The 22,548-nt window shown below is 37.4% G+C and overlaps 3 protein-coding genes across 8 annotated transcripts; all 3 read left to right on the plus strand.

Moving 5' to 3' along the window:
• The first annotated feature begins 157 nt into the window (after nt 1-157).
• rabl6b (RAB, member RAS oncogene family-like 6b) lies at nt 158-9,259 on the plus strand. 5 transcript variants are annotated; one of them, XM_077601814.1, is made up of 18 exons: nt 158-323; nt 1,000-1,358; nt 1,593-1,727; nt 1,837-1,851; nt 2,061-2,108; nt 2,272-2,301; nt 2,668-2,720; nt 2,884-2,972; nt 3,193-3,333; nt 3,970-4,075; nt 4,161-4,264; nt 4,342-4,724; nt 4,998-5,145; nt 5,244-5,447; nt 5,663-5,915; nt 6,080-6,257; nt 6,417-6,472; nt 6,904-9,259. In XM_077601814.1, the coding sequence occupies exons 2-18, from the start codon at nt 1,229-1,231 to the stop codon at nt 7,090-7,092; spliced, it is 2,262 nt and encodes a 753-aa protein (XP_077457940.1). In that variant the 5' UTR covers nt 158-323; nt 1,000-1,228; the 3' UTR covers nt 7,093-9,259. The 5 variants fall into 5 exon arrangements, with proteins under 5 accessions (XP_077457940.1, XP_077457943.1, XP_077457942.1 ...); XM_077601815.1 differs by lacking the exon at nt 158-323 and adding an exon at nt 390-486; XM_077601817.1 differs by lacking the exon at nt 2,272-2,301.
• Nucleotides 9,260-9,555: 296 nt separating this feature from the next.
• On the plus strand, nt 9,556-12,278 carry imp4 (IMP U3 small nucleolar ribonucleoprotein 4). The gene is made up of 9 exons (XM_077600885.1): nt 9,556-9,666; nt 9,896-10,004; nt 10,085-10,168; nt 10,255-10,364; nt 10,472-10,604; nt 10,895-11,049; nt 11,141-11,235; nt 11,346-11,419; nt 11,907-12,278. The coding sequence occupies exons 1-9, from the start codon at nt 9,664-9,666 to the stop codon at nt 12,017-12,019; spliced, it is 876 nt and encodes a 291-aa protein (XP_077457011.1). The 5' UTR covers nt 9,556-9,663; the 3' UTR covers nt 12,020-12,278.
• A 289-nt stretch (nt 12,279-12,567) lies between these two features.
• araf (A-Raf proto-oncogene, serine/threonine kinase) lies at nt 12,568-20,284 on the plus strand. Of its 2 annotated transcripts, none has more exons than XM_077601819.1 (16): nt 12,568-12,642; nt 13,399-13,594; nt 14,253-14,356; nt 14,901-15,003; nt 15,360-15,517; nt 15,702-15,788; nt 15,875-16,023; nt 16,402-16,425; nt 16,505-16,632; nt 16,727-16,929; nt 17,126-17,302; nt 17,448-17,494; nt 17,728-17,846; nt 17,930-18,061; nt 18,229-18,363; nt 18,890-20,284. In XM_077601819.1, the coding sequence occupies exons 2-16, from the start codon at nt 13,487-13,489 to the stop codon at nt 19,028-19,030; spliced, it is 1,815 nt and encodes a 604-aa protein (XP_077457945.1). In that variant the 5' UTR covers nt 12,568-12,642; nt 13,399-13,486; the 3' UTR covers nt 19,031-20,284. The 2 variants fall into 2 exon arrangements, with proteins under 2 accessions (XP_077457945.1, XP_077457946.1); XM_077601820.1 differs by lacking the exon at nt 12,568-12,642 and adding an exon at nt 12,689-12,885.
• Nucleotides 20,285-22,548: the final 2,264 nt, after the last annotated feature.

The raw sequence follows: 22,548 nt of genomic DNA on the forward strand, positions 1-22,548 counted from the left end.
TTTTAGCTCAGTAAGGCAGGCATACGTCAGATGTCAAATTGTGTCCAAAATACCTGACATATTGATTAAAAGTATGTTTCAGGTCATTACAGAAAGTATGTTTTTTTTAATGGAAGGTACAAGCGCTATTTAAGCATCACGTTTTTAACATCTAGTTTTATTGTGAAAGAGTAAAAGGAAGTACAATACCTTTTAATCTCGGTTTTTGATACAAACCCGACATATACTATCCTTGCAAAGGAATGTAGCTGCAATGTTGCTTTAGTAATGGCTGTCTGACTGTATCAAGATGTTGGAAAAGCACTTTCTCTTTCTTGACAACCGTGAGTATATTTTTCCCATTGTCAAAAAGGGGGCGTCATCCAAAGTGGGCGCATATATATTTATATAAATATATCCGCATATGGGAAAGCTAAGCTAGTGCGCACTGTGTCGCTAATATTTGTTGCAAAAGGAAATTACGGATAACATGATCTTTTCTAACAGGTCAGTTAACGTCTTGATTTTGAGAATCTTGGCATTCTCTTTACATTCATAACATTTTGTGATCGTAATATGTTCGAGATTACAGTCCGGAAAGCTAATGCTAGCTGCTTACGGTGACATAGGTATCTGCAGCTTTCTGGACTTTTAGAATAGCATGATTTTTTTTAAATTAAGAAGCACAATTTCCGATTCTTAATGTAGTCATGTTGTCAATGCGTGTCTGTTTACGGCGCCCACACATTATGCATATTGACTTTTCTGATGATGTCACAGTTAATATCTTGATGCACCACTGGAGCCCTTTCAATGAATCATGTGTTTAAACAAAACAATAAAAGCTTATCATCCGTTCAAGTCTTAAAAGGGAGTCTCACTGTCTGTCTCTTTCTATCTTTATCTCTCTCCTCTCTACCTCTCTTTTTTATTTGTATTGTCTTTGAATAGTTTTAGCCTTCAAGGGAAAAATATTGCTGCTAATGTTTTTTTGGTTGTTTTTTCTCCTCTCCTTCACAGATGACACTGAAAAAATGATGACGATGACGACTTCTATTTCTAACTGGATGGAAAACGCAACAACTCTACTATAGTATTGCGGATCACACCAAATTAGAGCCTGGGAAATTAAATTTAGTAGGTTTTAGCAGACACCGATGCAAATTGGCTTCAGCTTCTTGTGTGATTAATTGATTCTGGAAGATCCCACTGTCCATCTGAGTGATAGCTTGAGTCATAAATTAAAAACATGTTTTCCGCATTGAAAAAGTTGGTTGGTTCTGAGCCTGGCCAGTTCAGGGACAAGAACATTCCTGCTGGCCTGCAGTCCATGAATCAAAGTTTGCAAAGGCGCTTCGCTAAAGGGGTCCAATATAATAGTAAGCATTCAAACAAATTACCTTTTTTAACATATAAGCCTCCTATGTGATTTGGCTATACTAATTTGAATTTGTACTGAATTGTATTATATTTCCTCGTCATCTTTTAAAAGTTTAATGATGACATGTAATTCCTATTGAAAATAAAAATGTCTAATTAGTTAATATTGTAATTCTTTAGATAAATGTAAATTCTAATGGGTTTGTTCTTTCCCCTCAATCCCCACACTCAAGTGAAAATCGTCATACGTGGTGATAGAAACACTGGAAAGAGTACTTTATGGTATCGACTCCAGGGTAAGAAGTTTTTGGAGGAGTACATACCCACCCAGGAGATCCAAGCTACAAGTATCCATTGGAATTACAAAAGTAGGTCATCTTTGGAAATCAAAAATTTTCATTGACTTCAAATTTTGTCTCGTTTTTTCATCAACACACATTTACAGTACTTGTATCATTGCCTTTTTATTCATTCCAGTGGCTCCATATCAAGGTAATCTAGTTAGATTTAGCTTGAGTCTGGTACCTGATGAATATTCGCCTTTTTGTCCCTGGCCAAGCTCCTGTTCTACTTGTAGCGTAGTAAATAATACAACAGTAACTGAATCTGTGTGAGAGTATCATCATAATCTGTGTTAGTACAAATTTCAACTGCAGTGCAGCACTTGTCTAATTAAACCACTTTTGGGTCATGTCTTTCAGCTACTGATGATGTGGTCAAGGTCGAGGTCTGGGACGTGGTCGACAAAGGTGAATTGTGTTTCTGAAGTCTGTCATGGTATTAAGCTTCTGTTAAATCTGATCTCATCACCACAGATCAATGTGCTAAATCTCATGATTCCATGCTTGGTTGTTTTCTTGTTTCTTGTCCTTACTCATTATTTCTTTTCTGAACCCCTTGCACTCATCTCAGGCCAAAAATATCCTCTTCCTGATGGTGTAGGTGAGCGCCACTGTAGTATGTAGAAATGTAATGCCACTGTGTGCAGCCGTATGACACACCGTCTTTTACGCTAATCTGAGAATAATACTTCTCAAGTTTTGCTGTTTGGCTACACTTAAGTTTGGCTGTTTTACTGTGTTTAGTGAGTATCCCTGATCATCTACACACTGAACAAGCTTACTGACAGCAATGTTCATTTACTTGAAGCGTTGCCTTTGTTGAAATGCATCCGTGAGGAAAGTGAATCTGAGTGCTACAATGCTTGCCCCTTCCATGAACTAACAAAAAGGCATCGGACTGACGACAGTAGAAGAATAACTGTTTTTTTTCATGTGCACCAATGCTTCTGATTTCTTGGTCTTTCAGGCAAAGGAAAAAAGCGTGGCGACAATTTGAAACTAGAGAATGAGCCACAAGAGGTAATATCAATCACATGACTCTCATGTGTTAAGAACAAATAGCTTACTCAAAGAATGTGGGTCATAGATGTGGGAGGGGGATACTGAGTGTGTTGTTATCAGTTTCAAAGAGAAGCATTTTATAGATGTGTATTGGTATAATTTTGTCTATGTTGTGTTGCAGTCAGATGAGGTGGCCCTTGATGCCGAATTTTTAGATGTGTACAAGAATTGCAACGGTGTTATCATGATGTTTGACATTACTAAGCAGTGGTAAGAATACTCTTCACTGTGTAGATTCATCTGGTGCATAAACACACAAATGCTACATTATGCATGGAGGTGGACTCATTAGGTTTCACTGTTGTGAAGTTTTCACCTAGGTCTAGGTTTTATTCCCAGGGATTTTTCTTCAACTTGATTTTTTTTTTAAATTAGTGTGATTGATGATTTTTTTTAAATACACTAAGAGTTGTCATGGACATGTTTTCAGGACGTTTAACTACATCTTAAGAGAACTTCCTAAAGTGCCCACTCATGTACCAGTGTGTGTGTTGGGAAACCACAGAGACATGGGTGAGCATCGGGTCATCCTACCTGATGACATAAGAGAGCTAATCGCTGGATTAAACAGGTAAATATCAAGGGATATCAGGAGTGCTAAAATTAAATCAATACACAGTTTATTATAAACACATCTGTCATTAAAATTTGGGTTGTGAATAACAATAATAATATATTATACTATTTAGTGGAATGTGTCACATAGCCACTACCCAATCAATTTGGCATGCCAGGTTAGAAAAATACAGTATTTTTGTGGAAACATAAGCGTTTCTGTATTGCGTATCGTATCTATGTATTGCACGACATGATGATGAATTTTATACTATGCCTTACCAGATACAAGCCCCTGCTTGTTTAGAACCAAAAGACAATTGTTGCGCTATTAAAAACATTCTCTTTTGAAAAATGGTTGTTTAACAAATAAAAGATTGAGTTTACACACTTTGAGAAGGTGAAAATTCAATCCCTCGTCTATTAGGATCCGACAGCCGTTTATGGCCACCATAAAAAAATTCAACTCTTTACGTTGCACGGTTTGGACAAACGTAGCGAGAGAATCTTAACACACACACACACACACACATACACACACATAAATCACACTTTATAAGGATTATAGACTAAAGTATGCAGTACTGCATTTTGTTGTCCATTTAGGAATTTGAAAGTTCAAAATACAACTCCTAATTCTTGTGTTTTCCAGACCAACAGGATCATCTTACATCCACTATGCTGAATCCTCCATGAAGAATGGTTTTGGCTTAAAATACCTTCACAGATTTTTCAACATCCCCTTCTTACAACTACAGGTCATCTTACTGGCTGTTTTTTGTCTGAATAATTTGATCATTCTTTTAGATCCAGATTAGAAACATTGTGATTTTGTTTGTGCAGAGAGAGACCCTTCTGAGGCAACTGGAGACAAACCAGCTGGACATGGATGCCACTCTAGAAGAGCTTTGTGTGCAGCAGGAGACAGAAGATCAGAATTATGAAATGTAAAATACCTCTTCCACACTCATCTTATGTTGTTCTCGCCAATATTATCCTCTTTGTAACTTATTCTACTTTTTAGTTTCCTGGAGAACCTAGAGTCCCGTACTAAGGGCTACGGGTCACCGGGTCCAGCCAACGGTCAGAGTCCCTCCTCAGGCTCCCAGTCCCCCATTGTTCCTCCCAGTGGGGCTTCTACAGGAAGCTCTAGCCCCAGCACACCTCAACCGCCAATCCCTTCACAGCCACTCCCACAGTCACCCTCTGTATCGGCTTCCAACGCTCCTGCTGTCGCTGAAGCTGTGGGCAGAGCAGCCTCGCCTTCAGCTGAATTGAAGTTTTCAGCTCAATCACCAGAGCACCTTCAGTCCTCCGTCACACCAGCATCAGCCCCCCAGAAACGTGGCTTCATGTCTCGATGGTTTGGCTCATCACCTCTCACTGAAGCTTCTGTCAGTTCATCAGGTATGACTTCTCTAGAGCTCAACAAGATATAAGAAAAAAAGTACAGCTCAAGTCACAAGATTGTTGCCTGAGCTGTTGAAAAATTCAAACATTGTAAAATACTCACAGGACTTGTGTGTATTAGAATGTCATGTGATGTCACTGTATCGTGGCCTGATTTCTTAGAGGATGTTTTCAAAGCAATTTCACTGAGTTTGAACGAACACCTAGCAACGACAAGAAAATGTCAATTATTAGTATATCTTTTTTTACATGTTTTAAATGTTTCTTCAGAGGAACTACCTGCACAAGTGTGTCCTGCTCAAGTAAGAAGTCTGGATGATTTTGTGCCAGATGATAGACTGGACAAGAGTTTCCTAGAGGACAGTTTGCCTTCAAAAACAAAGGTGTCTCAACCAGCACCTGCAGTGGACAGTGACAGGTGCGCACTTGTATATATATTTTTTCTCCATATTTTGAGAGTGACGGGGGAATGATTTATTTTTTTATTAAGTCAAAGTACTTTTTTCCCTATCCTAGTGATTTTGAAGACAGGGGAAACCCCATGGTGTCTGGCTTCCAAGATGAGCTTGATCCTGATGACACAACGCCCATTGTTCCACAGCCCAAAATGCTGCCTCCAAGTAAAGATGTCTCTCTGACCAGTGATGAGGAGGAGCAAACACTTGTAGCACCTTCGGTGCAAAATGACCAGGACGTGGATAGTGAACCTGAACTGAAAAAGTAAGTTTAAATCGCTGTCTGTGAGTACATGTTGTCCTTGCTTGTGTAGGTTGCCTTATTATTACTGTTGGTTCACTGTTACTGACTACTACTACCTTACAACATTGTACAGTTGTTTGTGGGAGAGCCTATTTTTGCAATTATTGTATAAGAGAGATAGATATTGAAGATGATGAGATCGTTAATGTCGATCTTCCCAAATGTCTGTGTTTCAGCTACATCACTAAACCAAAGGCGACATCCAAAGCATCAGATCCCAGAGAGCAGTCAGCAGCTCCCATCCTCCTCACTTTGATTCCAACTGTAGAGCAGCCCACCCAGCAGCAAGGAAAAAAGAAAGGTGTCGCAGCCATTCATGGGGACTCTGATACTGATCCTGAGGTCCCTGTGGCCCAACAGATGCTTTCTTTTGTTATGGATGATCCTGACTTTGAGTCTGAAGCATCAGATACACCCAAAATAACAAAGGTAAAATCGAAGGGTCAAAACATAAAGGTTCAGCATGCATCTCATTTGATGAAACACACGTATAGTTTCCGGAGATCGTATTATTCCTGTGCAGGAGAAGAAGAAAAACCGTTAAAATGACTACATGCCATTAATGACACCTAATTCTGTTCTTTTATCCTCAGAGTACATTAAGGGAGGAACTTCTATCTGACCTCTCAGACGATGACATCCTGTCAGTCAAGACACCAAAAGCTGTGAAACCCACTGTGATCTCCTTTAAACAAAAGGATGTCTCTGACCTTTTTGGCCTTGGCATCCAACAACACTCAGCGACCAAAGAGAGCAGCGAGGAGCAAGAAGGCAAGCTATTGAGAATATATAGTTAGTTGTTCAGCAATGTGAATTATTTCAGCAATCTTAGCAATTTTTAACAATTGACAAAGTAAACATGCATTAGTTTATACTCGGGGATTATCTGTCAAAGAATACAAAAAAACAATGTGTTTGCTTTATTAACAGAAAAAGAAAGCAAACACTCCAAGGAGAAGAAGAAGAAAAAGAAGAAAAGCAAAGAGGTGTATTATTCCCTTTTTTCCTGAATTATTATACATGACACTTTTTTATATAATGATTTGCAAATTGTTTTCAACTTCTAATGTATTTGATTAACCATGAAGACAATTTGCTTCATTTTCAAACTGATCAAAATTCTTTTCTTTTTTTTATTTGATGCAAGAGAAACTAAAAGTTGCTCTTTGTTGGCGTAAAGCAAGTTTCAATTCGGAAGGAATCCGTCCCAGCCTTAAAAAAAATACATTTCTTGTCTTTGTGGTGTGTTTAATTAAATATAAATTGGAATTGATGTGTAAATAATTGCATTATTTTCTACCTTCTCTTTTCACAACATCCCAACTTCACTAGAATTGGGTCTTGTAAAAAGGTTGTTTGTGTTTGAGTTTAGACCATCTAGTCATCTCTCCTAACACTAACACTGGTCTCTTTTAAGGAGGATGAAAAGAGTAGGAAGAAAAATACAAGTAAACAAAAGAAAAAGGAAAAAGATGAAGCTGTTGAAGATAAAGAAAAAAAGAAGAAAAAATCGAGGACCAAGAAAACAGAAGTGGATGAGCTGGAAGACTTTCTAGGTGGATCAAGTTCCACCAAAAGAGATGATGGCGATTATGAAGAACTATAAGATATTCCTTTGATTTTGTAAACTGAATCTGGGGACACCTGTGGCAAGGAATGAGATCACTACCTGGTTCCCTGACTTGTATGTGCACAAAGTTCTATCCCAAGCCATACAAAGCGGAATACACTCGGCCACCAACAACCACCAGGTAAAGCCAGACACTCTGGATGTTGGCCAGTTTGTTTCTTCTGGTCTAATCGATTTATTTTTAAGTTCACTTATACAACAACTGTCATTCATTTCAGTTTGAACCTGTTAAGAGACAACAAACTGATAAGTGGTGTAGCTGTAATTTCTTTTTCTTTTATGTGATTGGTCATTTATGAACATTGGATATTCTCCAAGAGATTCCCCTTCAATTAATTTCTATAATTAGAATCTCTGTATCATTCTGTCTTAGTCTTTGTGTGGTTGGAATAATGTTTGCTTGCATGCAAAAGATTACCAAACTCCTCCCGTTATCTGTCTGTCTTTGTATATAGTTTTGCTTTATCATGTGGTGGTACATTTATACCGAGGTTTACATCTTAATAGGTAACCTGGAGTATTAACTCGAGGTTTGTTGGAGTGAAACTGTATTTTACATTCGAATGCCCAGCAAGCTTTTTCTTCCTGCCTTTGGAATAAGATAAGTAACAATTGGGAGACTACTAAATGGATTGATGTTTTTCTTCCGTCTTTAAAAAAGCACTTTCCCTCATGCTATTCCAGCTAGTGTTTGTCTTGTCACATTACATTCATTTTAGTTGGAGCAACAATATGACCTATTTTATCAATCTTGGATGGAGAACAATAGACCCCCCACCCCCCAAAAAAACATTATCTGTCTGTTTTGAATTTCATAGTTCATTCCTTTAGATTTTTAATCACTTCAATTCTGCCGGTTTGAAGCAGCTTGGGCTAAAAGTCAGACTTTACACGTTTTTGTTACAACTTGTTTCATGTTTCTTCGCTTGTGTCTTTCATCTTATAGATGATTTACCAGACACTATTAGACTTTTCTGCAGCATTTTGTTATTTAGACTAGAATGTGGACCAACATCATTTCTGGTCATAAATCTAAGATTGGCTCATTTGCAGATGTAGCAAAACTGCAGCTGTTTGATTCTGTGTGCTTCTATGATGTGTTGAAGCCTCTTGCAGAGTCATTGAAAAACAAACAAAAAGTCCGGCTCCATCTTTTCTCCCTTGAATTGTCCATATCTAAACATATTATTATTTTTTATTTTTATGTTTTAAGCCTTAAGAGGAGTTAGAACAAGACTGGTTGGTTTCCTGGACCTTTTTAAGTGTTTTTTTCCCCTTTTAGTCTTAGATTTCCAATCAGACTATTATTTTTTCTTTGGAGACTCAAATGCACAAAGCCTATTTTAAGATTGCAATAACAACTAATTAAACCCTGTTTTTTTGTCTTTATGTTCATCTGACTGCATGTTACAACATTTCTATTTTGAATTATCTGCTTATTTGTTTTTACAGTTCTGTGTTACAGAATGGCATGGTTGTGTTGGTGTACATTTTGTTAAAAATGCAATGCAACTTATCAAAATTGCCATTAACAGTGCATTATTTATCTCCTATTATATGGTTTTATTTCCACTTGTTTTAGGGAACTGTACAATGTTATGCTTTACTTTATTTTTCAGGCCATTAATTTAATCAAATCTATCATCATCATATGACTGTCTTTAACATACAGATATTTTAAGTAAATGCCACACTCCCAGCTTACATACTTGATCTGCTAAGTGAGTTAAAATTCCTTCGCCGAAACTGTACATCATTGACCTACTAGTAACCCCCCGCCTCCTTTTCAGCTAATTTGATAATAAATGCAGAAAACTGTCAAGCAAAGCTTGAAAAATGTATGTACAGCAAGGAAAGAATATAAATTATTTTAAAATGTGAGAGTCACTGATTTTCCATGACTGAAAATATGATAGGTAAAAAATGTGTCATGGCATCATAAGTAGTATTTTGTAGAATTGAGATGCACTTTGATTTTTTTTTTTTTTCAGGTATCAGGTTTCTTCCAAGTGGTTATACATTATAACAGTGTGAAATGAATCCCATCATTTCTCCCTACTCTGTGACATGTCCCATCTTTACACTGTGTGAGTTGGATGATGTTTGATCTATCCAATAAATACAAACATATTTCTTAATATTACACTCCCTTTCTCTTTTTTTTCTTGTCATATTGGTTTTATGTGTGAAAGGTGACCAATTCTGGGTGTTAGGGATGACTTTAGCTACAAAACTAGGGTTTATTCCTCCCAGAAAAGATGAGATGTTTGGCCTCTCATCCACCATTTAGAAGTAATAGAACTACAAAGTCAAAGTTTGTTATCAAATGTATTATATTTGGCTGTATCAATGTGCCCAGTAAATCAAAATTAATTAATGCGTTTTTCTGATATTTATTGGCTCTTATTTTGAAATCATTTTCCAATGGGTTAGTATTAAGCGCTCCCATTGGCCACCATCTTGGCCAATCAAGAGCACTCTTCGAGGCAAGACTTATTTCCATGTGGAAACTAGCTGCTGTTAGCCTGCTGCTATCTAACGTTAAAAATGGTAAGCTTTTTTGACCCGCTTATATTTAGAATTTAGAAAGTATAAAAATTAAGTGTATTGTCGAATAAGAACAAGTTCCCAATTATAAGTACAATTATTTCGTGAAATGGCAGTATGGGCCAGTGTAAATTTGCGTGTCATCAAATATAGATTGTGAACAATAAATAGTTAAAAGGATGTTGAACGTCCTGCTAAAATGTTCTTTTTTTCGTGATGCTTTTATTGTTAGCTTCGTCGAGAGGTCAGACTGAGACGGGAGTATTTGTACAGAAAGGCACAAGAAGACAGGCTCCGAACGATTGAAGAGAAGAAACAGAAGCTGAAGGGGGCCCTCGATGGTATGAATGCCACGCTCTTTATGTAAACAGTACATCTTGATGTCTGACATTAACTTGAATAATTTCGCCCTTCACTGTAGAAAACGTTTTGCTTCCAACTGAGGTACGCAAAGATGCATTGCAGCTGCAGAAACTGTTGGAGTATGATGATGAGGGTGCAGAGGGTTAGTGTTATAGGATTTCTAATAATCAAATATCTCATGCTTGCACAATATTGATCTCCTTAATCACAAATTTGTCTCCCTTCCAGGCGTCAGCTCACATATGGATGATGAATACAAATGGGCTGGAGTTGAAGATCCAAAACTCATGGTGACCACATCCAGAGACCCGAGTTCCAGACTCAGAATGTTTGCAAAGGTTAGGCTAAAGCTCAAACTCCGATCATCAATACAAAAATCTGTATCCATTCATTATGAAAAAAGACTATGCAACCTGTGTCAATGGGGGAAAAATGCCTTCTGCAGGAGGTAAAGCTGTTGTTTCCCGGGGCTCAACGCATGAACAGGGGAAACCATGAGATTCCTGCTCTGGTGCGAGCATGCAAAGCTAACAACGTTTCTGACCTCGTCATCATTCATGAAACCAGAGGACAGCCAGGTTGGTTTATCAATTCTACAAAATAAGGTGTGTCAGAATTTTAAGGGACAGCGTCACTGCCCTAAAGTTTGATCTGTGTTGCAATCTTGACCAGTGGTGCATAGGATAAACTATCGTATCATGATAACATAGCTTTCACAACTAAGATACTACCTGACCTGTACCACACTGTTTGGTAGAAACATGGTTTAAAAGAATCCCATTTGTAAATAAATTAAAAAAAAGGATATTAACAAAATTGTGTGCATGAAAAGAATGGTCCAAAATTGTTTGTTCATCAATTTCTACAGATGGCCTAGTGGTGTGCCACCTGCCATTTGGACCCACAGCTTATTTCACGCTGTATAATGTGGTAATGAGGCATGATGTCCCGGACATAGGCACCATGTCTGAAGCCTCCCCACATCTCATCTTTCACAACTTCACCTCACGGCTTGGCAAGCGGGTGAGTACTCAACCGTGCCCTTCTCACATGCCGTTGAGACAGTCTCTCACCATTTGTTTGTTAGCTCACCTAATTAATCCTACCCGCGCAGGTATCCAATATCCTCAAGTATCTTTTTCCAGTGCCAAAAGATGACAGTAGGCGAGTAATGACTTTTGCCAACCAAGAAGACTTCATCTCTTTTCGGTCAGTGTGGTGTTACCCTTTTATTGACCACAACATATTTCAAATGAGATACAAAAAAGATAGTGTTCCTATGATTTCTTTGTATTAATGTGTCAATTGAATGTTTTTAGACATCACAACTACAGCAAACCCGACCACAAGAACGTAGAATTGACAGAAGTTGGGCCCAGATTTGAAATGAAGTGTAAGTATAAATTGAGCCAAATTTAGAATTCTGGGAAGAAACTCTAATCCTTACTAGTAGAGCACATATTTCGAACTAGCGACCGTTTCGTAAACTGATCTTTTTCCAGACCCTAATCACAGTGTTTTGCAGAGAGTTTATGAAATATGTTCTACATTTGTGTAAAAAGAAGTGCTCTTTCATTAATGGTACAACAACCTATTTCAACAGACAAGAAATAGACCCATTGTAGATGACAAACCAATGAACCATAGTTAAGTTCCATGTTCTGAGGCTACTCATCTGAACACCACTTACATGCAGTACAAATCTGTTATTAGTACAAAAGCAAGCATGCACCAACACGTGGTAATGACTAATTTAGCAATGGAAGTTCACAACTTGTGTATTGTAAGTATTGATGGGTTTTTTTTGTCTTTTGGCACATATAGGTTGTTTAAAATGATCTTGAAGCTTGCACTTATGAAATCTTATTTTCTCTTTCTAGTATACATGATCAAACTGGGTACTCTGGAGAACGAGAGCACGGCAGATGTCGAGTGGCGACACCATGCGTATACAAACACGTCAAAGAAAAGAAGATTTCTCAGTGTTCAATAGTTTATTGATATTTACTACAATCAAATTCTTGGACAGTTTTTTTAAGACAGTTGTATCACAAAGAATGAATTTATTCTTTTAAGTTTGTTTCCTTGATAAGCTGTATAATACAATACAATATAATAGTACAATACAGTGGCAAAGTGTCCATTGCAGATGTCAGTATTGGTATTCAAATTATCGATGTTGACATACACGAGTTGTATGTACTGATGGCCATTTTGTTGTTGTTGTTTTTTTAATAAAATGCCTTGCCTGATTTGTATCTACCTTTTTCCCCCCTCAAATAACTGGACGATGCCATCAGGAGCCATGTTCAAACACATGCAGTCTGAATGGAGGATTTCACATGTTTACTTCTGGTTTTGGTGATACCGTGATAGTTTTGTAGTTTACTTGGTTGTCATTTTAAAATCGGGACAGATAACAAGCCAGGGCATACTGGAAGCGTTCATTTACATGACAGAGAGGCGAGTCAACGCCCATCTCCGCGCCGTCCAATGAAAACCGGCAGTTACGGGAAGGGACCAATGAAAAAATAGCATGTCTGAGGTTTTCCGCTTTCCCTGAACTTCTTGACAGATTCGACTTTAGATTGAGGGAGTTCAAGATGGCTGCCACAGGTAAGAGTTTTAATTTATATTTAGACGGCAATAAACCTATATGGCGATGTTAGAGCGATCGGATGGGTCTAGAAATAAATGTAACGCAACACTGCGCTGTGCGTCCATTTGGGTAGCAAAGTAACAAGTCGACGCTGATAAAGCGGAGAAAAGCCCAGCAATAGTTCAAGAGCCGACGCGCTGGTAAAAATCCCCGAAAGTTCGCTAACGTTGTCAACTGAGTTGCCTGCGAATAGCTGAAAAGTACGTCAGCACGGACTTGCTACATAATCTCTTCCACTACGAGTAAAGCTTAGCCCGGCAGCAACTGCATTTTCCAGTCGAGTTTAAGTTTGAATCACTTGTCTATAATGGAATTAACGTGTCATTGAGCATTTGATCGCCCTTACCTCTTAAACTAGTTAATCTGGTACATTGAGGTTGCCAAAAGTGGCACAGCGAAGGGTAACATGGCTTCCAACCATTCTAAATGTCAAATACAGTAGATAAATCCCACGCCAAGCTAAATAGCATTAGCATCACTCAACTCTTGTCTTCTAACTTTGCCTTTTTTTCCAGTGTCGTGGGCTCTTCGATTTCCTTGTGTAAATTAACATTTTGTTGATTTTTACAGTTTTCTTGTCTTGCCTAATTAATGTACACCATTTATGCCATATTTATTTATTCAATTGCTGTTCTCGAATCCAAAGAGGCCAATGACACCATCTAATTTGCTTTGTATATACCCCTGAATTAAAATGGTTTATTTTGTTGCAGGTTGTAAGTAAACATTTAGATCCAACACCAATGAATCTCTTGAGGCTTTGGTGACAAGTATAGCGTCCCCCTCCTGCTTCCTCTCATCATGTCCTCCACCTCCTCCTACTCCTCCTCGGGAGAAACTAGCCCAGAGGATGTACCCCGAGGTGGGGGCACCATCCGTGTCTACCTCCCCAACAAGCAGAGGACTGTGGTGAGAAAAGTGGCTAAATTCTCCCTCTAAAAATTGATCATTTTTTACATGGCGGATTTATGGGTTATGGTTCTCTGTGACAGTACGTTCTAAAGCAAGATTTGACTTCTTTCTCGCTTTGTCACTGAGTGTGAAAATTAACATTTGGGCTGGCAGATGGAGCGTTCCATCATCCTCCCCGCTTCTGTGTTATAATTCAAGTCAGATTTGTCATAGCTTGTTGCATTTATTAAGGAATAGAAAGCAGCTTGGTCTTATGGTGGTTATTGGTGACAAATATTCCACTTGTAGCTAAGAAGTTGGGAGCGCGAATCTGGGTGATTACCCTCTTGTGTAGCGTTTGCATATTCTTGCATTCTTCACGGATTTCACTACCCTGGCTTTCTACCACCTTGGATTAATTGGAGACTGACAAGTGGTGTGTGTGTGTGTGTGTGTGAGTGTGTGAGTGAGAGTGAGTCTGAATGCCTTTGCCTCTGTGTTAAGGGGATAGTAGTGGAGATAATGTATATGTTGATGGATATTTTATTTTACCTCACTTACAAAAGTAATTTGAAGACACTTTAAAGCGTATGCAATTTCCACATTAAAAAAATGCTATTTTCATCCTAGCATTTCATTGTTACATTCATTGCCTGTCAATTATTTTTTTTTACAGGTGAATGTTCGCCAAGGACAGACAGTTTATGAAAGTTTAGATAAAGCACTGAAAATGAGAGGCTTAAGCCAAGATTGCTGTGCTGTATTCCGCCTCCTAGAAGGGTAAGCTTGCAATTTTATTTGATGTAACATATGATGAGATGATGAATTGAGCGCCACTGAAAGGATGACTCTATTCTCTGAGGTGACAAATCATTGTGCAGAGTTTTGAACTGGTTTAAACACAGTTAAACATACCATTTCCCCAAATGTAAGGATGTTGGCTTATGATACATTTTTAATTTGAGTTATTGTACAGTTTGTAAAAAGTTATCATAAGTTCTTCTATGTCATGAGAGATTCTGATCTTTCAGACAGACACAGTTTTAGACTTGAGTATGAGATTTAATGACTGCAAGAATGAGTACTCTACAAAGCTTGGCACACACAGCAGATTGTAAGTTGGGTCAGCAGTTTTTCAGTGTGGCCCAGGACCCAAGAATGTTGTCACATGCAAGCCCAGAACACCTCTGCATTCGCTTTATTCAAACATCTAATTTCATTGTTTTTTTGTATGAAATATTTCTTGAACCTGAACTATTTTCCACCACACTCATATTTTGGGTTCATTTTAATTAAAGTCTTTGTCTTTTCATTTCTCCCACAGTCGTAAGAGATTGACAGACTGGGAAACGGACATCACCCCTTTGGTTGGAGAGGAGCTGTTAGTTGAGGTTTTGGATGATATTCCTTTAACCATGCACAACTTTGTAAGTTGGGGGAAAACTAGGCTTCTTTGCTTGAAGAGGCACTAAAGTCATTTTGTAAAATTTTCAAGAGGTCGAAATAGGAGTGGATTTTGAATTGGATCCACAACCACATAGAGAATATGTACTCCTGTACAATAGCCGAAATAGTATTTGGTTAAAACTGCTTGAAAATTATATTCTGCACACATTCTACTAAAGTTGTTGTTCAAACCTAGTAAAATGGTAGCTGAGGTTATTTAAAAATAATAATTGGAATGAAAAAAAAACAATTACATTTCAGTGCCACTTTAAGGTTGCCTTTAAATTTGAAATGCTCAGTTAATGTTGAAATAACAGTTTCATTTTAATCTATGCAGGTACGGAAAACCTTTTTCAAGCTCGCCTACTGTGATTTTTGCCACAAATTTTTATTTAATGGCTTCAGGTGTCAGACATGTTGCTACAAATTTCATCAACACTGCAGTAGCAAGGTACCTACTGTTTGCCTTGATATGGAAACAGTAAGCAAACAACGGTGAGTTGAATGTACAGTATAGGAAGGAAGGATGAAGTAGTTCCTTCAAATAATCAGATTGGCCAAAATTATTCATAGTAAATTAAAACTTGTTATACCCTGTCCCGGTTTAACATTGTTGTCTTTTGTCTCTTTGTTTTTTTCTCATACATTTGTAATTATGTTTGACTGGGTGTTATCCAAGTCCCTGCACAGATGAGTATCCTCAGATACTTATACCAGAAAATTCACCATCTCGGAGTAATATTGCCTTAACCCCAGAGCCTGCTAGGTAAGTTTGGATACCAACAGTATATTATCAATATAACTGGAACTACTGTTTCAATAGATTTGATGACTTTAATTGCGCCCTCTCAGGATGGACCTCCTGTCCCCAACATCAGCCTTTCGCTTCCCCATCCCCAGTGGAGATGGGCAGTCTCTCCAAAGGCATCGTTCCACCTCGACACCTAATGTTCATATGGTCACCTCAGGGAACCCCACGGTTGTCAGCATTGTCGAGGCAAGTTTCATCTTAAATACATTATCATGGAAATCCCTGAGGAGTTTAAGATGGATGAACAACCAGGCATATATATATATATATATATATATATATATATATATATATATATATATATATATATATATATATATATATATATATATATATATATATATATATATATATATATATATATATATATATATATATATATATATATATATATATATATATATATATATATATGTATGTATGTATGTATATGTGTGTGTCAAGCAAAAAATAATTGTAATGATTCTCACTAAACAAATTTTGCTCTTTTGAAGGCTCCCTTTTTGTCTAAATGTTGTCCGTAACAATGCATTTATTTTATTTTTTTACACTCGTCCTTTATAGGAAGCAGTGAAATTTATCAACACAATAGGTATGTTCCTTTTTTTTTTTATATAAATCTAGTTGGTGTTTATTTTGCATGTGTAAGATTCCAAAATGTATATCTCCAGGTCCTGAACCATCGCCAAAGCCATCTACCAGCCCACCTTCTTTAGGCTCACCTGGGAGAAGACCGCCCAAGTCCCCTTCAGAGCACAAAGAACGAAAGCCTTCCTCTTCAGAAGATAAAAAGAAAGTAGTACGTAATGTTTTGCAGTATTGTGTGTCGTTGGAACTTTTTGTCAACAAAAAGTTAAATTATCAACTCATTTGGCAAATTGGATGTGTTTTAGCATCGAGGGGGTTACAGAGACTCTAGTTACTACTGGGAGGTCCACCCCCGAGAAGTCACAATCCAGAAGAGAATAGGAGCTGGCTCCTTTGGAACCGTGTTCAAGGGCAAGTGGCATGGGGATGTCGCTATCAAGATCCTCAAAGTCACCGAGCCAACGCCTGAACAATTGCAAGCCTTTAAAAATGAAATGCAGGTCTTACGGTATGTTGGTTTTTTATTTTTAGTTCAATGATTTAGGCAAAATCTGATGTGCTGCTTTTATTTTTATTTTTTTTGTAATGTTTACCTTAGTTTAAAAGACCCTTGAATCACAATACTGTTGCACTGAAATTTTGAAAAAAGTAACAAAAATCAATCTCATTTTAATTCTTTTTTAATATGATTTTCCTTTTCCCAGGAAAACCCGCCATGTCAACATCTTGTTGTTCATGGGCTTCATGACAAAGCCCAATTTTGCTATCATCACACAGTGGTGTGAAGGCAGTAGCCTGTACCGACATCTGCATGTCTCTGAAACCAAATTTGACACTATGAGGCGGATTGATGTGGCCAGACAGACGGCACAGGGCATGGAGTAAGATCTTTTTCAGCATTTACTATTTTTTGCAAGTAGTTATGGTGCTCCCCGGGTACCAAATATGATTATTATAAACCTTATCTCAGATACTCAAATATACAAGAATAGTAAGGAATAAATTAAATGCACTTTTCTCTTTCAGTTACCTTCATGCAAAGAATATTATTCATCGCGACCTGAAATCAAACAGTATCCTTTTCCTGTCCCGTACTCGAGCAGCAACTATTACGTTTTAATTGTGATTCCAGTTGTCCGTCCTATAGCTGGACCATAGACTCCAATAGAAACTAATATGAACCTAAATCACGTTTTGTCCATTTTGCACAACCCTACGAAACGAAACAACTTTGCTCTTCACCTTTCACATATAATCAAATATGACCTAGTTATCGGCAGCAGTATTTCCTGAGTTTGATTTCTAGATATTTTTCTCCACGAAGGCTGGACTGTTAAGATAGGGGACTTTGGTCTTGCGACAGTAAAGTCTAGGTGGAGTGGCTCTCAACAAATGGAGCAGCCAAGTGGATCGATCCTTTGGATGGTATCATTTTATTCAATTGCATCTCACTGCTCTTAATTGCACAAATGATTACTAGACAAAATGACATTTTCATCTCTTTTAAGGCCCCAGAGGTGATCAGAATGCAAGACAGCAACCCATATACTTTCCAGTCTGATGTATATGGCTATGGAGTAGTGCTGTTTGAGCTGATGTCAGGGACTCTACCATACTCCAATATTAACAACAGAGATCAGGTTAAACCGTGCTTTATTTGAGGTCTTTAAAATATTTTGAGCCAAATGGGAATAAGAGGTCGATTTGTTGCATTTTCTGTGAGAAGACTTGTCCTGTCTTTTTCCTTCTCTTTTGCACCACATTGGTATTCCAGTAAATATTTACAGTTTTTATTTTACTTTTCCAGATCATATTCATGGTGGGACGTGGTTACTTGTCCCCAGACCTCAGTAAGCTCTACAGTACCTCTCCCAAGTCAATGAAAAGGCTAATCATCGACTGCCTAAAATTCAAACGCAATGAGAGGCTTTTGTTCCCGCAGGTAACAATCTATGGTTTCCATTACAAAAATAATATTGTCTCAACCGGCGATCAAAAAAGTCAAATGAAAATCTATGGTTGTAGTTTGCATTCTCCCATGTAATTCCAGTACTCACCACTATGTAGTGCTCATAGATCTTCTTTAAGAAGCGGTTGCTATCATTTATTGAATCTTATGCTATTACAATAGGGAGCGACTGTTTATTGTGTGACATGCACTCACTCGTGAACATCAAAACCCTCAAGGAACAGAATTTCTTCAAGAAATATACAAAACCAATCTTCTAAATACAAAAGTACATTACCTATCTAATTGCCCAATGATTGCGAAATATAGTAATTTCTATATCTTTTTATTCTGCTGACTCAAGGAAAAAAAATCTTGGAGAAACATAAAAGATCTCATTACAAAAGCACTATCTATCTGATTGCCCAGACATGATCTGATATAGTCTTACTATTTAACTGTAAATTTAACTTCTAGACCCTTTTATGCTACTGTTTTACGTTTTCCTTTCCCCTGTCAGATCCTGGTAGCCATTGAGCAGGTTCAGGATCTGCTTCCCAAAATTGAGCGGAGTCGCTCTGAGCCCTCTCTGCATCGGGCCGTCCATGCTGAAGACCTGAACCCTCTCCTGTTCCACACCACTAGGCTGGTGCCCCTCTAAGATTCCAACTGCACTAGTTTAAAACGATGTATCCCTTTTATAAAAGCCCACAGCATTCCTGTGCCTCTGAAAGGCTTCATCTGCTTTTGTAGCAGAACGTCATCGCCAACTTTTCAGAGCCTTCGAGCTCCAGTGCTCAATAACTCACTGCAGGAATAATCTTTAGCTCTTTAGTTCCATTTTTTTTCCCTTTTTAAAATGACAAAAGCCTGCTCGTTCAGGGAGCGGATTTACCAACTTTTATTGTCAGTCGTGTTCATGTTTGTTTGAGAGTATCTTTCAAATGGGCATTAGATACTTATTGAGTGTCCATTGTTTTTTTGGAAATCAAACGCTGCATTGTCTTATAAATTCTTAGATTTTAAAAGGATTACTGTGAGTAGATCACATCAAAATGGCCATTCTACTAATGTAGCGCTTTGACAATTGCATACAAGCATTTTTACTCTACACTAAACCTCTTTAACTCTGTATCAAATTGCTCATAGTAGTACAGAACAATAATTTTACAGCACAGTCCATGCATTTTACTGATTGGACCCAACTTAAAACCAGCAGACAGGCCCTAGCCTCGAGAAATTGACTATGTGAGCACAATGCACACTTTTACTATTCTACCACGCACATTGTGATTAGCGCCTTGGAAAAACAATACTAGCTTGATAAATGTTGCTGATATTTAATCCTTTTAAGGGTTGGCAATTATCCATGTTACTTAAATTTGAACTAATTTTGCTATATAATAATTTAATATTTTCTCTATTACAATTTGTTGCTACCATGCTAAAAAAAGAAATGAGTATCCTAACATCTGGATAGTATTTTTGCCCCCACCCCGAAAAATTGTTTTCTTTTGTTTTGTTTTTAATCATGTTCTCATGCCAAGTGCTGCTATTTATGAGCCCTCGCTGTTCAATCATGTGGGAAAGATGATCAAAAAGTAGAATATTTTTAGACCTCCACAAAATCTAAAATAACAAAGCAGTCTTTCTAAATTTTTGAGAGCTTGACACATTTGTCCACAAAGTTTGGTGATCATTGTTTTCAGACCTAAGGCCACAAAGCTTTTCTCAATAACAAACGCCTGTAGAACATAGAGCCACAATAAATTAATGTCTAGTCAACTCAAAAGTGACAACAGGCAAAGTGTGTGTGTGCGCTTGTATTGTTTGTGATATTCCGGTACTATTTTCCCCATCTTCATCTGGCCCAAACTGCATTGTGTATTGTTGTCAATAAATTGAGTATACGGAATGCCTCTTATGTTTCTTGTAAGAACAGCATTATTACCCTAATTTTTCAAATTTCGTGTGCCCGCCCCCCCCAAAAAGATCTTAATCGAATGTGTGTCATACAAAATAACATGCGAATTAAGAAAACCAGTCACATTTTACAGTGTATATTTTTACCGGTACTAAGGGCCAGTGAAAAATGTGTACTTTCATTCCATTATTATTTGTAAGGTCTTTAAAAGCTATGCTTTTTGTAACGTTTAATCCGCATTTTGAATCCCTTTGTGTGTATGTTTTGAGAAATGCTACGTTACTGTAAAATGGCTAAATGTCTGAAAACAATAATCAGTCATCAAAATTTTATGGACATTACTACTCACTGAAAATACCAAATTGATCGCACCATTGTTTTGTTTTTGGGATTATTTTTATGCACATTTTAAATTGTGGGAAATCCCAGCTCGCATTTGTGTAGTGCAGCGAGTGAAATTTTAAATTTATCTTATGAAAAAGTAGAATGTTTGTCTGATAAACAACTGTGCTGATAGTAGATAGTGTGTAAGTTGAGAGCAGCAAATTGTTAGTGTATAATAATTGAAGGGGGAGGGAGCAATTGGAATGATTTTGTGCCTGGGGTGCATGATAAATGACAGGACGTTACAATGGAGAAAGTATGATATATAAATTTGTGATGAGACAGCATCTATCATAATAGTAAAGTTAAAGTACAACTTTTTTCACAAGCGCTTGGTACTGGTAAATGTTTAACAATGATAGATATACCTAATTTCCTTTGTGCACATGTATTGCTTGAAAGTAATTATAAAAGTCATTCATTAATGATCAAGCAATTTCTTTAATGAATATAAAACACAGCAATTAGTTCACAAAGTAAAAGAAATCAAACTAGCGTGGCTCTATTCTTCAGAACTCGTTGGGATTTATGGCGTACTCATTTAGTTCTCATTAGTCGCACGTGTTAACTCCAACGAAAGTAGTAATTGCAAATGTACAGTTTGCCGGAATGTTCCCTAGCCTAGAGGTAGTGCTGGTGTAAGTGAAATGTTGAAAACAAAGAAAAATACTTAAAAACTTTCCCATTCTCACCCCTTCCATCCCTTTGTCCGTCCGTCCACACCACCTGTGTCCAAACCAACATATAGTTCAGCTTATGTCTTAGTTGATTCTGTCTATTATTTTGCATTCTAAATCAGTTTTGGCTTTAGTGTAGCACATCGAAGACAACTAAGTTGTATAAATACCGGGTAGGTCATGTCGTTATTTTTTTTTTTAAATGATTTATTAGTCATTTTTTTAATTATCCGGGGCAGTGTCACTTGGTAATTTGGAGTGGAAAAGTGTCAATTTTAGAAAACAATTTTTCTTGTGACAATACTGTTTATAAAAGCTCATCATGCAGGAAAATGTGAAAATAGTATGATGAGAGCAGTGTTTAGATGGTGATTGGTCTGTTTTTTTTTTGCTTTAGCTTTCAATTCTGATGTTTTGGTAGTAGTAATAGTGGTTTCATAGATGGGGTTAAAACAAGATAGCTATAATTAATTGTTGAACCATGACATTGATTGAACCATAAACATGACCTGGGGTTTACCTTTCTGTCAGTGTGCTTTGATTTTTTTGTACATGTAAGAGAGGTTTATTGCAATTGAGCAGACATCTGGAGCTACAGTATATTTACATTGCAGTTAGGGGCTGGGTACCCTATGTTCTTACTCATTCCACTTAAATTGGGGGGGTCGTGGTTGGGGTTGAGAGATGACATTTAATGTGTTGATGGGTATATTTTTAACCATGGTTTGGACAGACTTTGTCTTTTATTTATTAATCACTTGGAAGTTGCTGTTTTGTGTGTGCAGCTTTTTAGGTAAACTAAATACAAATGTATATATACATAGTACTCCTGTACGTAAAGTAAGAAAGCCCCCACTTAAAATGTGTAGTAAAGACGTTAAAGTTCAGAATTCATGTTAAAACACACAAACATGACCCCTTTCAGTGTGTCTAGCAAAATGTTAATTATTCAAAAAAGTCTTCAACTGTTAAAAAAAATCCTGGTTTTAATTTAAGTTATTGACGTATTTGATTGATATTTCTGGTTATTTCTTTGATTATCGCTATGTTGATCACTCCCAGCAAACAAACAAAAAACAGAATACTCTTGAAGATTCTTGGTACGGTTGGCTCCTGCTATCAATTTGAAATTGTATCTCTTGCCAGGGAATTTGCTCTCAGACATCTTAAGCATGTAGTAAACCTGACATGTTT

Source organism: Stigmatopora argus, chromosome 5 (genome assembly GCF_051989625.1).
Source record: "Stigmatopora argus isolate UIUO_Sarg chromosome 5, RoL_Sarg_1.0, whole genome shotgun sequence".
In the NCBI taxonomy this organism is placed as follows: domain Eukaryota; kingdom Metazoa; phylum Chordata; class Actinopteri; order Syngnathiformes; family Syngnathidae; genus Stigmatopora; species Stigmatopora argus.